Source organism: Mytilus edulis, chromosome 4 (assembly GCF_963676685.1).
Source record: "Mytilus edulis chromosome 4, xbMytEdul2.2, whole genome shotgun sequence".
NCBI lineage: Eukaryota > Metazoa > Mollusca > Bivalvia > Mytilida > Mytilidae > Mytilus > Mytilus edulis.
The window spans coordinates 829,157-848,450 of NC_092347.1; the positions used below are offsets into that span (position 1 = coordinate 829,157).

The 19,294-nt window shown below is 35.0% G+C and overlaps 1 protein-coding gene across 7 annotated transcripts in view; it reads right to left on the reverse strand.

Annotated features, from left to right (window-relative positions):
* The window catches only part of LOC139518718 (solute carrier family 23 member 2-like), a 69,239-nt gene that overhangs the window by 16,130 nt on the left and 33,815 nt on the right, over nucleotides 1-19,294 (reverse strand). For 6 of the 7 annotated variants that reach the window (XM_071310208.1, XM_071310204.1, XM_071310207.1 and 3 more), the window contains 2 exons: nucleotides 8,085-8,265; nucleotides 3,162-3,319 (listed from right to left, as the gene is read on the reverse strand). In XM_071310208.1, coding sequence (XP_071166309.1) covers nucleotides 3,162-3,319; nucleotides 8,085-8,265 — 339 coding nt within the window. Of the gene's footprint in view, nucleotides 1-3,161; nucleotides 3,320-8,084; nucleotides 8,266-8,692; nucleotides 9,096-19,294 lie in introns of those variants that run through there. The other variant, XM_071310206.1, reaches the window with a different exon arrangement.

The following is a 19,294-nucleotide window of genomic DNA, read 5'->3' on the forward strand; positions in this document are numbered from 1 at the left end:
ATCAAAGGTTTTAATGTTGGTACAATGTTTTAATGATTGAGATTGTAAATTCACCAATAACTCTTTTGAATTTTTGAGTATCCACATCTGATTAACACCACTTCTTGAATATATCGTTTCGGAATATTTCTGAAGTCCTTCTTTGACTGCAGTGAGTATGGTAGTAAGAACTTTAGAAAGGGGTTTAGTGGAACACTCGGAAGAACCTGCAATATACCTTTCCTTATAAGGATTCTTGTGTAGCTTAGGAATCCAATCTAAGGATGGAATATCATATCACTGCCAGGTGGCTTATAAGTATAATCATGCAAGCCCACTAAGTATTTAATGATTTTGTTAAAGGTCATGTAGTTTAAAATGCTGACAACATAACTTAAAATAAATGAAACTAGATTCAAACGCCAAATCATGAACAATAAAGAGGCATATGTCCCTTGATAATGCAACAAAAATAAAATCACAAAAATACTGAATTCCGAGGAAAATTAACAAAGGAAAGTACCTTATCATTCGAGCGTCACTGATGAGTCTTTTGTAGACGAAACGCGCGTCTGGCGTATATACTAAATTTAGTCCTGATATCTATGATGAGTTTATTTATTAATCACATGGCAAAATCAAAAGCTCAAAAACATCAAACGAATTGATAACAATGTCATATTTCTGACTTGGTACAGGCATTTTCTTAAGTAGAAAATTGGCTATAAAAAAATGAATCGAAACAATAGGATAATTTAATATATATCTTCATCCAACTTTCTCAACATTAGTGCCGTCACATTTTGCAGATATCTAGGGCCAAATTTATACGTTTAAGCGAATTAACTCCTTTATTTGAGAGTTTAACATCGTTGTTAAAAAGTTTCAGGAAAATGGAATTGATTACCACCAAGTAACCTCTTACCAAGTCAGGAATATGACAGTTCTTGTCCATTCGTTTTTGATGCGTTTTGTTATTTGATTTTGCCATGTGATTATGGACTTTCCGAATTAATTTTCCTCTAAGTTCAGTATTTTTGTGATTTTACTTTTTAGACTGACCTTAAGCCTTGTAAACTAAGTTTCACCATACTTCAGTATTCTAATTTTATAAAGACACTATCAAATGTTCTAAGTAGATATATATACTAAATTACATTTAATTTATATTTTCGTAAACCTTATTTTTTCCCACATTTTTTCTTTCTCGTCTAATGAACAAACATTTTAAAGTAAACAAAAGGCTAATATATGAATCCTTACAACATAATGAACATATATGTAATTTCATACTATATTTGTAAAAATATAAATTCATTCAAATTTATTCAGCCTTTTAGACAATTTTTCAAATGGATGGATTTCAAGATCAATAAAACATTCCAAATTTACAATTTTCCGTGACTAAATTGTTAATATTTTTTATAATAATCCATTTAAATATTTGTAAAATAACCAACAGACAAATAAAAATTCAAGGTATTTATAATACAAATACACAATTAACCTACAGAATGAAATGTAGGGTGTTCAATTTAGATGTCTTTTGTGACACCTAATCAGAATTTACATCATTTGTAAATGTGTTGCTAGTAAAAGAGATATTGGTCTTTTCAACTTTTCAAGACGGGTATACTTCATGCTTATATAATGTGTATAATAAAACCTCTAGTCTCACAACATAATGATATGTACAGTATGTGTTCTTTTCTAACATAAATCAGTTCACAAATATGAAACTACTCTGTTTCATATAACACAGTATAAACACAACTTTCATTGATATAATCATATAATATTATTGTTCAATACACAGTAAACTAACCATGTTAAAACTGTTTAGTTTAAACATATTTATTTATAGTGAATTGGGAAACAAGTTTTGCAACTTATATTAATCCCTTTCCAATTTGCGGGTGCGAATGCTGCCTTGTAGCGGCCTTAGCCTGCTCTTTTTCGAAATCTACAAGGGTTGTCTCTAACGTGCAAGAGATATGTCTCTCTCTTAACACGGGTCAGCCATTTATCGTCCCCTTCCGACGGACTATCATCGTTTCCTCGAGACCATACTCGCAAATGGTGTCAAGGGAGAGCCGAAAATTCAGTCCCTGAAATTTTCTTCCCGAACGGGAATCGAATCAGGAACCTTTGTGTTAGTAGTCCGATGCACTAACCACTACACCATGGTTAAAATTGTTACTAACTTCGTACTTTATTTGGCGTTTTGCTTTTACATTTTTTATTCCAGCGTCACCGATGAGTCTTTTGAAGACAAAACTAGTATCTATGACAAATTTAATCACAAATTTCCCTAAAATTGGTAAAATTTACCTTTAAATTATAATAACTACAAAAGGAGTCAACTTGCGGTAGGTTAGCGTTTCAGCCTTGTTCACGTATATAATATTGCCCTGGTCATCATTGTGCTGTTAAAAAGTATTTCTCTTTCTACTATAGTTCACAGAAACATCACGAAAAATTAATAATATTGATCTTTTAAGGTGTATATCTCCAATAAGGAGTTGACTGACAACTTATAACATTTGACCTGTTTGTGGAAAGTGTTTTCTGCTGATCATTTTAAAAACAATTAACCCAGAATCATGGATACACTTCCAAATGAGAGGATTATAGACCGATGTTAGTGTATTGTCTTTTTATATTGGCAATGCGTTCAATTTAAAAAAGAAAATCCTTAAGAATCGATTGATGATAGCTTTATATATAATTTTACTTTAAGAATGGAATAGAAATTTTATTTTAATTCAGGTAACATGAGCATTATTTGTTCCCTTTTTGTTCGGTGTTCAAAAGTCAAAAATCGATTAAGAGAAAACAAATCCAGGTTACAAATTAAAACAGAGGGAAACATAACAACTATAAGACAAATGTAAGAGGAAACCAACGAAACAACAGATTAAGCCATTACAATATTTACTGTTCAGTTAAATTTGAGGTATCATATGACTTTAAAGATAAAACCTGTGAAGAGTTTTCGGACACTTTCCATCATAATGAGTAACTATCACAGTACGTATCTTTGATAACTTCACCTCCTTTGCCTGATTTTATCAGCAGCCAGTAATTATATTTATCTTATCCTTGCCTGATTGTCTTCATTTTTAATGTGTGATACTTTCTACTCAACTCAAAGGTAGTCTTTCGTCTTTTTTTATTCTTACCTCACTCCAAACAAAATCATCATCAGTGTGGTAATACCATCCATAAATAGAGTGGTACTGAGCAGCCTCGTTTTAAACATGCCATTTGTTTCTCCACACACAGCTTCCGCTACCATAATAGACAATGCTAGTTGATTTGCCAGAGAGAGGAGTGCTTGCTGAAAGTAAAATATTAACTTATTCAGGGGTTTGTTAGAATAATAGACAATGCCACTAGGCTTGCCAGATGTATAACTGGCTGACAATAAAGATAAATTAATTAGGGGTTTGTTGGAATTAAAGACAATGCCAACTGGTTTGCTAGAATGAGAGAACTGGCTGTCAGAAAGAAAGTATTTTTTAATCTTATTTTAGGTATATGGTATAATTATAACTTATCATAGATACCTGGCTAAAAAACGTGTACATAAAAAAAGGCAACAGTAGTATACCGCTGTTTGAAAGTCATTTATCAATTGAGAGAAAACAAATCCGGGTTACAAACTAAAACCGAGGGAAACACATCAACTAAGACGTACACACGACTAGCGTTTTGTCTACAAAAGACTTGTCAGTGACGCTTGCATAAAGTAGTTAAAAATGTCAAATAGTTATCAAAGGATCCAGGGTAATAGTTTGGTACGCCAGACGCGCGTTTCGTATAAATAAGACTCACCAGTGATGCTCTAATAAAACTAGAGGCTCTTAAGAGTATGTGTCGCTCACCTTGGTCTATGTGCATATTAAACAAAGGACACAGATGGATTCATGACAAAATTGTGTTTTGGTGATGCTGATGTGTTTGTAAATCTTACTTTACTGAAGTTCTTGCTACTTGCAATTTTTTCTATCTACAATGGACTTGACCCTTTAATTGCAGAGGAAAATATTTTGTAAAAATTTACAAAAATTTACCAAATTAAAGAAAATTGTTAAAAATTTACTATAAAGGGCGATAATTCCTTAAGGGGTCAACTGACCATTTTAGTCATTTGACTTATTTGTAGATCTTTCTTTGCTGAACATTATTGCCGTTTACAGTTAATCTCTATCTTTAATAATATTCAAAATAATAACCAAAAACAGCAAAAATTCCATACAAATTACCAATTAGGGGCAGCAACCCAACAACCATTTATCCAATACATCTGAAAATTTCAGGGCAGATAGATATTGACTTGATAAACAATTTAACCAAAGTCAGATTTACTCTAAATACTTCGGTTTCAGAGTTGTAAGCTAAAATCTACATTTTACCCCTATATTCTGTTTCTAGTCATGGCCGCCATCTTAATTGGTTGGCTGGGTCATCGGACACATTTTTCAAATACATACCCCAATAATGACTGTGGCTATGTTTGGTTAAATTTGGCCCAGTTGTTTCAGGGGAGAAGATTTTTGTAAAAGATTACAAACATTTACAAATAAATTGGTAAAAAAATGACTATAAAGGACAATAACTCATTAATGGGTCAAATAACCATTTTAGTCATGTTGACTTATTTGTAGATCTTACTTTGCTGAACATTTAGCTGATTACAGTTTATCTCTATCTATAATAATATTCAAGATAATAACCAAAAACTGCAAAATGTTCTTAAAATTACCAATTCAGAGGCAGCAACCCAACAAGCGGTTGTTCGATTCATCTGAAAATTTCAAGGCAGATAGATCTTGTCCTAATAAACAATTTAACCCATGTCATATTTACTTTAATACTTTGGTTTCAGAGTCGTAAGCCAAAATCTACATTTTACCCCTATGTTCTATTTTTAGCCATGACGGCCATCTTGGTTGGTTTGTCGGGTCACCGGACACATTTTTCATACAAGATACCCTAGTGATGATTGTGGCAAGGTTTGGTTGAATTTAGCTTAGCAGTTTCAGAGGAGAAGATTTTTGTAAAAGTTAACGACGACGGACGACGGACGCCAAGTGATGAGAAATGCTAACTTGGCCTTTTAGGACAGGTGAGCTAAAAAGTAAGAAAGCCAATTAAGTATAAAGTTGAAGAGCATTGGGGACCCTAAATTCCAAAAGGTTGTGCCAAATACGACTAAGGTAATCTATCCCTAGGATAAGAAAATCCTTAGTATTTCGAAAAATTCATAAATTTTGCAAACAGTAAATTTATAAAAATGACCATATAATCAATATACATGTCATTACCAAAGTGGTGACTACTGTCCTGTACGCGATAACGCACGAAGATGAAGAGCTTTCAGGTCCTAAATGTCTTAATGGTTGGTAATACATCTAAGGTATTGGAATTATAGACAATGCGAACTGGTTTTCCAGTATATGGGATGCGTGCTGTAGGCATATATATAACATATTTAAGGGGGTCGTAGAATTATAGCAAAGTCTTCATTTTTTATTATTATAGGCTCAATTTTCAACACAGAAATCAAAGAATGTATTATGGAGTTATAATACATTGTTAAGTGTCTATTTTGAAGCTTAAGGCTGCCTGTTTGATCTATTTTATACGATGACGTTGCATAAATGTAGCTAAATTTTACCTTTAGAATAAGTCATATAGGTGTAAAACTGAAGATTAAATGAAATTATTTTTAAATTTTTAAATGTAAATTATTTTGTCACTGAAATACCTGGGAGACGGTATCAAGCACCTGACTGATTTGATCTACTGTTAATATGCATTACTGCATTTGAGACTTACATGTCTATTAAGTTAATATAGTCGAGTTGTTGCATTGTCAGAGATTCAAAATCGTAAAAAACTTCTGATTTTTTATCAACGTCTATTGGCAACTATTATATGTGCAATTTAAGGTCTAGGAAGTTATCTATGTAGAGATATGAAAGAATGATTGAGTTTTAACTTCCACAAGAAAAGGGGTGTTTTTCATACTTTAAGGGTAGACATTAAATCTTTTCAAAAAAACAGGCTATCCATGGATCCCTCAGGTAGTTGTTGTAAGGCTTCCCTTATCTGATTGTTGTTCTCTCAGTACACGAGAATCGTAACTTGTCTATTCGGACCGGGTATACCATGTTTATGTCTCTGCAGATACTAAATAGTGTAGACCTATGACAGACTGAAACAAGCTTGGTACTAACATGAGCAGATACTAAATAGTGTAGACCTATGACAGACTGAAACAAGCTTAGTACTAACATGAGCAGATACTAAATAGTGTAGACCTATGACAGACTTTATTCTGAAACAAGCTTAGTACTAAAATGAGCAGATACTAAATAGTGTAGACCTATGACAGGCTTTATTCTGAAACAAGCTTAGAACTAACATAAGCAGATACTAAATAGTGTAGACCTATGATAGACTTTATTCTGAAACAAGCTTAGTACTAACATGAGCAGATACTAAATAGTGTAGACCTATGACAGACTTTATTCTGAAACAAGCTTAGTACTAACATGAGCAGATACTAAATAGTGTAGACCTATGATAGACTTTATTCTGTAACAAGCTTAGTACTAACATGAGCAGATACTAAATAGTGTAGACCTATGACAGACTTTATTCTGAAACAAGCTTAGTACTAACATGAGCAGATACTAAATAGTGTAGACCTATGACAGACTTTATTCTGAAACAAGCTTTACTAAATAGTGTAGACCTATGACAGACTTTATTCTGAAACAAGCTTTACTAAATAGTGTAGACCTATGACAGACTTTATTCTGAAACAAGCTTAGTACTAACATGAGCAGCAACACGACGGGTGTCACATATAGAACAGGATATGCTTACCCTCACAGAGCACATGACGGGTGTCACATGTAGAACAGGATCTGCTTACCTTCCCAGAGCACATGACGGGTGTCACATGTAGAACAGGATCTGCTTACCCTCCCAGAGCACATGTAGAACAGGATCTGCTTACCCTCCCAGAGCACATGTAGAACAGGATCTGCTTACCCTCCCAGAGCACATGACGGGTGTCGCATGTAGAACAGGATCTGCTTACCCTCCCAGAGCACATGCAGAACAGGATCTGCTTACCCTCCCAGAGCACATGTAGAACAGGATCTGCTTACCCTCCCAGAGCACATGACGGGTGTCACATGTAGAACAGGATCTGCTTACCCTCCCAGGGCACATGTAGAACAGGATCTGCTTACCCTCCCAGAGCACATGTAGAACAGGATCTGCTTACCCTCCCAGAGCACATGACGGGTGTCACATGTAGAACAGGATCTGCTTACCCTCCCAGAGCACATGTAGAACAGGATCTGCTTACCCTCCCCGAGCACATGACGGGTGTCACATGTAGAACAGGATCTGCTTACCCTATCAGAGCACATCACCCCTAGTTATTTCTAGGGTTTGTGTTGCTTAGTCTTTATGTTTCTATGTTAATCCATAGTTCTCTTTTAGTACATGTCCAACACTTACATTTATGCATGACCCTTTGTTATGTCGAGTAACAGTTACTGGTCATCTAGCTTCTAGGTGGATATTTGACCTCTGGGAATCAGTATTATAATACTGGCTGTTTGCAGACGCTGGGCCCTGGGAAGCGGTAGAAAATTACTGCTTTTGGGTGGACGGAAGGCCCTTGATATCAGTAGAAAACTACTGGCCATTGGCTAGACGGTAAACCCTGGGAGTCGGTATTCAAAAATTACTAGCTGCTGGATGGACAGTTGACCCCGGGTAGGATTTCCCACACAAAAAAAGTTAGAGCAAAGCACAATACCAATCCACATAATTCATTCTCTTTAATTTATCTTTTAATGTAATTTCTTATTAAAAAAACTTTAAAATTTGTTCTTATATGTCATCTTATTCATGTTATTTGTCACCACATGCCGTTGATGTTACCATTATCTATAAACGGAATAGCAATGGCAACAATTATTAAGGGTATATAATTTTCTACGGAACTTAAGGACTAGTTTATGTTTACAAAATGAAAGGACTAATAGAACACTTGAGGAGATGTAAATAAATACCTGGAAGGCAAATAGTATAGTGAGATGTATAGGAGGGTTGTCAGTAACACCATAGATTAGGGCATCATCGGTGACGTGAACTTCGTCCTCTATTGTAATATCACCCTCAGGTTCTGGGTGAGGGGTAAAACCATTCTGATCCTTCTCCTCCATTAATGTCATGGTGGCTGAATTATCAGACCTGCAAAATAGAGATATTGTCTTGATGTATGTTGTATATATGTGTGACTGTGTATAACATATGTACAGTCCTGGGAAATAATGATGTCTTCTTTAACAAGATGTATGTTGTATATGTGAGGCTGTATATAAAATTTATACAGGTTTTACTAGGAATAAAACATGTTGTATCTTCACAAAGCAAAAATAAATGTACATCCATTAATGAAGCGATAAACATCAAAATAAATGTGCATCCATTAATGAAGCGATAAACTTCAAGGATAACTAAACGCGTTACTTAAGAGAAGAAATAAATAAGAAGAAATATGGACATATGCGCATCTATCACGAGTATACACGTTCCAGCATCTACTTCACTCATAACCATATGTTGTATGTAGTTTCTAAATACGGAACAAAATAGGGAAGTAAAGTAAGTAACTGACCTTGAGTACATCTTTGCACCGGACATCAACACCAAAATATTTTCTTATCATGCATTTCTTATTAAAAATTCATCAAAATACTCTGACCAAAACACGTCATGATGTACAATTACAACCAAAAGGAGTGCAGCATGTTAGAAGCTGATGAAGAATCAATAAGTATATTTATCTTACGCCCTCATCTTATTGATTCTTGATTATCAACATCAGAAAGAAAACAATTATTAGAACTTAGTATTTTTAATGTCATTGAGATTTTCCCGTTTCACATTTATTAATGAACATGATGTAACTACAATCAAAAATACAATAGTTTTTAATGGATTTATTTTTAGAGCAGCAGTAACAATAGACGGATCAATCAATACCACCATTTAACAGGTTTATATCACATTACACTTATAGCCTAATCTTGATCACACATTACACATGATTTCCGTATACAACCAAGGGTAAGAAGTTCACGGAGAACAAATAAGACAATATTCATCCAAAAACCCTTCATCTTCTCATTTATAACTGAGAAACAAGAAAAACATCTCATAACATAAATAAAATGTATTCAGCTTAAATGGAGAGCACTCAAAATATATTTCTACACCTCATGTGGAGTGACAGTCAAAATGCATATCTACATCCCATTTGGAGTGGCGCTCAAAAGGCAAGATTCCTTTATCTTATGTAGAGTGGCTGTCAAAAGTTAAGATTTCTAAACATCATGTAGGGTGACAGTCAAACGGCAACATTTCTGTAACTTATGGGGCGTGACAGTCAACAGATTTGTATCCATATTGTAAAGTGACTGTCAACAACGCAATATTTCCATACCCCATGTGCCGTGATAAACAAAAGGCATGATTTCTATACCTAACTTGAATGTAGCGTGACAGTCAAAAAGATTTCTATATCTTAAGTTGAGTCACAGTCGAAAAGCATGATTTTTTACATAATGTAGAGTGACTGTCAACAAGCAAGATTTATATACCCCATGTGGCGTGACAATCAAAAGGCATAATGTCTAGACCTAATGAAGCGCGAGAGTAAAAAAAGCAAGATTTTTATATCTTAAGTGCATCACAGTCGAAAAGCATGATTCTCTACATAATGTAGAGTGACTGTCAAAGGGCATGCTTTCTATATCTTATGTAGAGTTACAACTAAAAGACATGTCTATAATACATAATGTAGAGTGACAGTCAAAAAGCAAGATTTATATACCCCATGTTGCGTGACAATCAAAAGGCATAATGTCTAGACCTAATGAAGCGCGACAGTAAAAAAACAAGATTTCTATATCTTAAGTAGAATCACAGTCGAAAAGCATGATTCCTTACATAATGTAGAGTGACTGTCAACAAGCAAGATTTCTATACCCCATGTGGCGTGACAATCAAACGGCATGATTTCTATATAATGTACATTGACCGTCAAAAGGCCTGATCCCAAACTCATGAAGAGTGACAGTCAAAAGGCATCAGCCCTAAGCTATAGCTTATGTAGAGTGACTCAAAAGACATGGTTCCTATACTTTATGTAGAGCGACTTTGATTTTTGTTTACAGAGTTTGTCTTTAGTGCCGTGTAGAGACAGTAGAGTGCCTCCCCGTGCTTCAGGTTTTTACAGAGTTTGTCTTTAGTGCCGTGTGGAGACAGTAGAGTGCCTCCCCGTGCTTCAGGTTTTTACAGAGTTTGTCTTTAGTGCCGTGTGGAGACAGTAGAGTGCCTCCCCGTGCTTCAGGTTTTTACAATTTGTCTTTAGTGCCGTGTGGAGACAGTAGAGTGCCTCCCCGTGCTTCAGGTTTTTACAGTTTGTCTTTAGTGCCGTGTGGAGACAGTAGAGTGCCTCCCCGTGCTTCAGGTTTTTACAGTTTGTCTTTAGTGCCGTGTGGAGACAGTAGAGTGCCTCCCCGTGCTTCAGGTTTTTACAGTTTGTCTTTAGTGCCGTGTGGAGACAGTAGAGTGCCTCCCCGTGCTTCAGATTTTTACAGTTTGTCTTTAGTACCGCGTGGAGACAGTAGAGTGCCTCCCCGTGCTTCAGGTTTTTACAGTTTGTCTTTAGTGCCGTATGGAGACAGTAGAGTGCCTCCCCGTGCTTCAGGTTTTTACAGTTTGTCTTTAGTGCCGTGTGGAGACAGTAGAGTGCCTCCCCGTGCTTCAGGTTTTTACAGTTTGTCTTTAGTACCGCGTGGAGACAGTAGAGTGCCTCCCCGTGCTTCAGGTTTTTACAGTTTGTCTTTAGTGCCGTGTGGAGACAGTAGAGTGCCTCCCCGTGCTTCAGGTTTTTACAGTTTGTCTTTAGTGCCGTGTGGAGACAGTAGAATGCCTCCCCGTGCTTCAGGTTTTTACAGTTTGTCTTTAGTGCCGTGTGGAGACAGTAGAGTGCCTCCCCGTACTTCAGGTTTTTACAGTTTGTCTTTAGTACCGCGTGGAGACAGTAGAGTGCCTCCCCGTGCTTCAGGTTTTTACAGTTTGTCTTTAGTACCGCGTGGAGACAGTAGAGTGCCTCCCCGTGCTTCAGGTTTTTACAGTTTGTCTTTAGTACCGCGTGGAGACAGTAGAGTGCCTCCCCGTGCTTCAGGTTTTTACAGTTTGTCTTTAGTACCGCGTGGAGACAGTAGAGTGCCTCCCCGTGCTTCAGGTTTTTACAGTTTGTCTTTAGTGCCGTGTGGAGACAGTAGAGTGCCTCCCCGTGCTTCAGGTTTTTACAGTTTGTCTTTAGTGCCGTGTGGAGACAGTAGAGTGCCTCCCCGTGCTTCAGGTTTATGCTCTCTTATAATATTATAGATTATGGAGTGTGTGTTCGAGAGAGAGTTTGTAAAAGACAAGAGCCCTATACCTCATGTAGAGTTACGTGTACCCCCAATAATATTTGATGTTTATAATGTTTATAATGTACATCTCCCCGTTTACCATATCTAACCAAGTACCACCCACCCCCTTATCGTAATTCGTGTTTAAAATCGTATTAGCAATCGTAGACCCCACCACTTGTTACACATCGTCTATCCAATTGCACCCCCGTCACATATTCTTTATTAAGCACTAAATAACTTTGTGGTACCACCTCCTCATAATGTTTATGAAATTGGTATGATATATATATGTTTGTATGTTTGTGTATAACAAATTTGTATTGTCTTGGTATCAATCCTGTAATTGTGGATTTTAAACCAATAAAAATTACTTACTTACTTACTTACTAACATATTGCCTATTTAAAATCGTCTCTTCAAGCTATGAACAACAACAACCCTTTTTTTCCTTTTCCACTTTGTCACACATTTCTCAAATGTTTTTCAAAGTTTGATCGCACACCTTTAATTAATAATTAAAATTATAAATGATTGACCAAATAAATTATAGCTAGAATTGTTGACATATTTGTTGTTTTAAATCGTCTTCTGATTGTACCCCCCCCCCCCCCCCCCCTCCTTTTAAAAATATTTATGGTTTAAAATCGTCTTACCAATTGTTGTTAAATCAAATCCCTGTAAAAATGTTTCACACGTTATAAGGAAAGTGGACGGTAATTAAGATGATGACCGGTTAGGTGTTGACACTGACAATTTATTTTACCACCAGGTGAACAGCATGAAGACAAACACTTGTCAAAATGACAGTTGGGGAACATAAAAAATGTTTTATTAAATACTGTGATCTAATTAAATGGTAATTCCTTCCAGTAGTGAACAAATGTAAGTTAATGATTGATATACATTGTGTAGTAACAGTTTGGTTACATTATGGTCAGACTTTGGTAATGGAGTTGTGAGGGGCAGACCTATATCCTGTTACACCAAAGTTGAGCGCGCACACACATTTCACCCAAATCAATTTGTGTGTATTCCAGTATTATGTAAGTAGGAAGTTGATATGTTAATGAATATGTAAGTATAAAGTAAGCAGGAAGTTGGTGTGTTTATAAATATGTAAGTATAAGGTAAGCAGGAAGTTGGTGTGTTTATAAATATGTAAGTATAAGGTAAGCAGGAAGTTGGTGTGTTTATGAATATGTAAGTATAAGGTAAGTAGGAAGTTGGTGTGTTTATGAATATGTAAGTATAAAGTAAGCAGGAAGTTGATGCAAATATGAATATGTAAGTATAAAGTAAACAGGAAGTTGATGTGTTTATGAATATGTTAGTATAAGGTAAGCAGGAAGTTGATGTGTTTATGAATATGTAAGTATAAGGTAAGCAGGAAGTTGGTGTGTTTATGAATATGTAAGTATAAAGTAAGCAGGAAGTTGATGTGTGTATAAATATGTAAGTATAAAGTAAACAGGAAGTTGATGTGTTTATGAATATGTTAGTATAAGGTAAGCAGGAAGTTGATGTGTTTATGAATATGTAAGTATAAGGTAAGCAGGAAGTTGGTGTGTTTATGAATATGTAAGTATAAGGTAAGCAGGAAGTTGATGCAAATATGAATATGTAAGTATAAAGTAAACAGGAAGTTGATGTGTTTATGAATATGTAAGTATAAGGTAAGCAGGAAGTTGGTGTGTTTATGAATATGTAAGTATAAAGTAAGCAGGAAGTTGATGTGTGTATAAATATGTAAGTATAAGGTAAGCAGGTAGCTGATGTGTTTATGAATATGTAAGTATAAAGTAAACAGGAAGTTGATGTGTTTATAAATATGTAAGTATAAGGTAAGCAGAAAGTTGGTGTGTTTATGAATATGTAAGTATAAGGTAAGCATGAAGTTGGTGTGTTTATGAATATGTAAGTATAAGGTAAGCAGGAAGTTGATGTGTTTATGAATATGTTAGTATAAGGTAAGCAGGAAGTTGGTGTGTTTATGAATATGTAAGTATAAGGTTATCAGGAAGTTGGTGTGTTTATGAATATGTAAGTATAAGGTAAGCAGGAAGTTGATGTGTATATGAATATGTAAGTATAAAGTAAACAGGAAGTTGATGTGTTTATGAATATGTAAGTATAAGGTAAGCAGGAAGTTGATGTGTTTATGAATATGTAAGTATAAAGTTAGCAGGAAGTTGGTGTGTTTATGAATATGTAAGTATAAGGTAAGCAGGAAGTTGATGTGTTTATGAATATGTAAGTATAAGGTAAGCAGGAAGTTGATGCAATTATGAATATGTAAGTATAAAGTAAACAGGAAGTTGATGTGTTTATGAATATGTAAGTATAAAGTAAGCAGGAAGTTGATGTGTGTATAAATATGTAAGTATAAAGTTAGCAGGAAGTTGGTGTGTTTATGAATATGTAAGTATAAGGTAAGCAGGAAGTTGATGTGTTTATGAATATGTAAGTATAAGGTAAGCAGGAAGTTGATGCAATTATGAATATGTAAGTATAAAGTAAACAGGAAGTTGATGTGTTTATGAATATGTTAGTATAAGGTAAGCAGGAAGTTGATGTGTTTATGAATATGTAAGTATAAAGTAAGCAGGAAGTTGGTGTGTTTATGAATATGTAAGTATAAGGTAAGCAGGAAGTTGATGTGTTTATGAATATGTTAGTATAAGGTAAGCAGGAAGTTGATGTGTTTATGAATATGTAAGTATAAGGTAAGCAGGAAGTTGGTGTGTGTATGAATATGTAAGTATAAAGTGAGCAGGAAGTTGGTGTGTTTATGAATATGTAAGTATAAGGTAAGCAGAAAGTTGGTGTGTTTATGAATATGTAAGTATAAGGTAATCAGCAAGTTGGTGTGTTTATGAATATGTAAGTATAAAGTAAGCAGGAAGTTGATGTGTTTATGAATATGTAAGTATAAGGTAAGCAGGAAGTTGGTGTGTTTATGAATATGTAAGTATAAAGTAAGCAGGAAGTTGATGTGTTTATGAATATGTAAGTACAAAGTAAACAGGAAGTTGATGAATATGAAAACGCATCACACAGCATACTTATATTAATAGATATTCCAAATATATATATGTATATGCCTCTATTGTTGTTGTTACCAATTATGTAAATCAATTGTATCTGATTTTATGCCCTTTATGGGCCCTGTAATTTGGGAAATAAAAATATTCTATTCTATTCTATTCTATAAGATGTGATATGAGTGCAAATGAAACAACTCTCAATCCAAGTCAAAAGTTTTAAAAGTAAACCATTATTTAAAGTACGGTCTTCAACACGAAGCCTTGTCTGACACCGAACAGCAAGCTCTGATTTGCAGTTTCCTGAAAATAACGAGACGACTAGTTTATGGGACGAAAACGTGAACGAATGAAAGAAGGGAGATACATAAACCAGAACAACTCCTTCTTTCGGACTGAAGGGGAGGGGGAATTTATACCGGATAATAGGGGAATTATTATCGGACCGGATGGGGATCAATATCAGACTAGAGGGGGGATTAATATGAGTTTTGTCTTCATTTCTTTCTGAAAATGGATGAACAACTTATGTTACTTTATATAAAACTCATATCACCATGTTGTACATCAATGAAATATTAAGGTATCCTCGTCTGGTACAGTAAATAACACAAAGTTATTATTTACTAATGTGCGAAACAAAAAATGAAAAAGGCCCAGTTATATAACAACTGTGTTTTGTCTACATAACATTTGATCAAGTGTCTGGTGTTTTTAAATGGATTATTTTGACTTCGCCTTTCAAGTTTTGTGCAAAAACGTTAACACCAAGATGTATTTCATTCTTAAACTTAAAACTGATTAGATCACTTGAATTCACATGTACTTTGATTTATCATAGTTTAATTCAAGAAATACGTGTTGATTGTCAAACATTATAAACTCTAAAAAGCTGGATTTTGATAAGATGTTGATAATGAATTATAAAGCAATCCGACAAAACAGGAATAGTAGATATACTGTAATGTCTCGCTCCGCCAATGACTGGATATTATAGGATCAAGACCTTACTTCGACAAAACAGGAATAGTAGATATACTGTAATATCTCGCTCCTCCATAACTGGATATTATAGGATCAAGACCTTACTTCGACAAAACAGGAATAGTAGATATACTGGAATATCTCGCTCCTCCAATGACTGGATATTATAGGATCAAGACCTTACTTCGATATACTACTTATTAATCTACTCGCTCCTCCAATGACTGGATATTATAGGATTAAGACCTTACTTCGATATACTACTTATTAATCTACGTCGTCTCGCTCCTCCAATGACTGGATATTACAGGATTAAGACCTTACTTCGATACACTACTTATTAATCTACTCGCTCCTCCAATGACTGGATATTACAGGATTAAGACCTTACTTCGATATACTACTTATTAATCTACTCGCTCCTCCAATGACTGGATATTACAGGATCAATACCTTACTTCGATATACTACTTATTAATCTACTCGCTCCTCCAATGACTGGATATTATAGGATTAAGACCTTACTTCGATATACTACTTATTAATCTACTCGCTCCTCCAATGACTGGATATTATAGGATTAAGACCTTACTTCGATATACTACTTATTAATCTACTCGCTCCTCCAATGACTGGATATTATAGGATCAATACCTTACTTCGATATACTACTTATTAATCTACTCGCTCCTCCAATGACTGGATATTACAGGATCAATACCTTACTTCGATATACTACTTATTAATCTACTCGCTCCTCCAATGACTGGATATTATAGGATTAAGACCTTACTTCGATATACTACTTATTAATCTACTCGCTCCTCCAATGACTGGATATTATAGGATCAATACCTTACTTCGATATACTACTTATTAATCTACTCGCTCCTCCAATGACTGGATATTACAGGATTAAGACCTTACTTCGATATACTACTTATTAATCTACTCGCTCCTCCAATGACTGGATATTACAGGATCAATACCTTACTTCGATATACTACTTATTAATCTACTCGCTCCTCCAATGACTGGATATTATAGGATTAAGACCTTACTTCGATATACTACTTATTAATCTACTCGCTCCTCCAATGACTGGATATTATAGGATTAAGACCTTACTTCGATATACTACTTATTAATCTACTCGCTCCTCCAATGACTGGATATGACAGGATTAAGACCTTACTTCGATATACTACTTATTAATCTACTCGCTCCTCCAATGACTGGATATTATAGGATTAAGACCTTACTTCGATATACTACTTATTAATCTACTCGCTCCTCCAATGACTGGATATTATAGGATTAAGACCTTACTTCGATATACTACTTATTAATCTACTCGCTCCTCCAATGACTGGATATTACAGGATTAAGACCTTACTTCGATATACTACTTATTAATCTACTCGCTCCTCCAATGACTGGATATTATAGGATCAATACCTTACTTCGATATACTACTTATTAATCTACTCGCTCCTCCAATGACTGGATATTACAGGATCAAGACCTTACTTCGATATACTACTTATTAATCTACTCGCTCCTCCAATGACTGGATATTATAGGATTAAGACCTTACTTCGATATACTACTTATTAATCTACTCGCTCCTCCAATGACTGGATATTATAGGATTAAGACCTTACTTCGATATACTACTTATTAATCTACTCGCTCCTCCAATGACTGGATATTACAGGATTAAGACCTTACTTCGATATACTACTTATTAATCTACTCGCTCCTCCAATGACTGGATATTATAGGATCAATACCTTACTTCGATATACTACTTATTAATCTACTCGCTCCTCCAATGACTGGATATTATAGGATTAAGACCTTACTTCGATATACTACTTATTAATCTACTCGCTCCTCCAATGACTGGATATTATAGGATTAAGACCTTACTTCGATATACTACTTATTAATCTACTCGCTCCTCCAATGACTGGATATTATAGGATTAAGACCTTACTTCGATATACTACTTATTAATCTACTCGCTCCTCCAATGACTGGATATTATAGGATTAAGACCTTACTTCGATATACTACTTATTAATCTACTCGCTCCTCCAATGACTGGATATTACAGGATTAAGACCTTACTTCGATATACTACTTATTAATCTACTCGCTCCTCCAATGACTGGATATTACAGGATTAAGACCTTACTTCGATATACTACTTATTAATCTACTCGCTCCTCCAATGACTGGATATTACAGGATCAATACCTTACTTCGATATACTACTTATTAATCTACTCGCTCCTCCAATGACTGGATATTACAGGATCAATACCTTACTTCGATATACTACTTATTAATCTACTCGCTCCTCCAATGACTGGATATTATAGGATTAAGACCTTACTTCGATATACTACTTATTAATCTACTCGCTCCTCCAATGACTGGATATTACAGGATCAATACCTTACTTCGATATACTACTTATTAATCTACTCGCTCCTCCAATGACTGGATATTATAGGATTAAGACCTTACTTCGATATACTACTTATTAATCTACTCGCTCCTCCAATGACTGGATATTATAGGATCAATACCTTACTTCGATATACTACTTATTAATCTACTCGCTCCTCCAATGACTGGATATTATAGGATTAAGACCTTACTTCGATATACTACTTATTAATCTACTCGCTCCTCCAATGACTGGATATTACAGGATTAATACCTTACTTCGATATACTACTTATTAATCTACTCGCTCCTCCAATGACTGGATATTATAGGATTAAGACCTTACTTCGATATACTACTTATTAATCTACTCGCTCCTCCAATGACTGGATATTACAGGATCAATACCTTACTTCGATATACTACTTATTAATCTACTCGCTCCTCCAATGACTGGATATTACAGGATTAAGACCTTACTTCGATATACTACTTATTAATCTACTCGCTCCTCCAATGACTGGATATTACAGGATTAAGACCTTACTTCGATATACTACTTATTAATCTACTCGCTCCTCCAATGACTGGATATTATAGGATTAAGACCTTACTTCGATATACTACTTATTAATCTATTCGCTCCTCCAATGACTGGATATTACAGGATCAATACCTTACTTCGATATACTACTTATTAATCTACCTCCAATGACTGGATATTACAGGATCAATACCTTACTTCGATATACTACTTATTAATCTACCTCCAATGACTGGATATTACAGGATCAAGACCTTACTTCGATATACTACTTATTAATCTACGTCTCACCTCACAAGTACAAAACACGTGTATTATAAGAATGGTAATGTATAAAATCCTTTAATATAAAAACACGAGAGGCTATTATGTAAATATTATGTTAAACTATAGGTTAACTTTCGGTCTTCAACAGTAAACAAAAAAGTGTCAGTCAACTTTGTAAAGTTTTGTTATCGCCTCGAGTAAATATACCACCTTTGATAGATTACAATCAAGTGGGTTGCGTTCAATATCGTAGCAGCTACATAGGGCTACGTAGATTTTTGACTATTGAACGTGTAGCTAGCCTAGCTGCTACATAGATATTGATAGCAGCTAGGCTAGCTACTCGTTCAAGAGTCATAAATCTACGTAGCCCTATGTAGCCGCTACGATATTGAACGCAACCCTAATTTTTATGCTAAAGTTTATTTGGTCCAATACCAAAACAGTAGCTGAAGATAGAGTTATCCCGTATAACAGTAATAGACGCACATACGTCT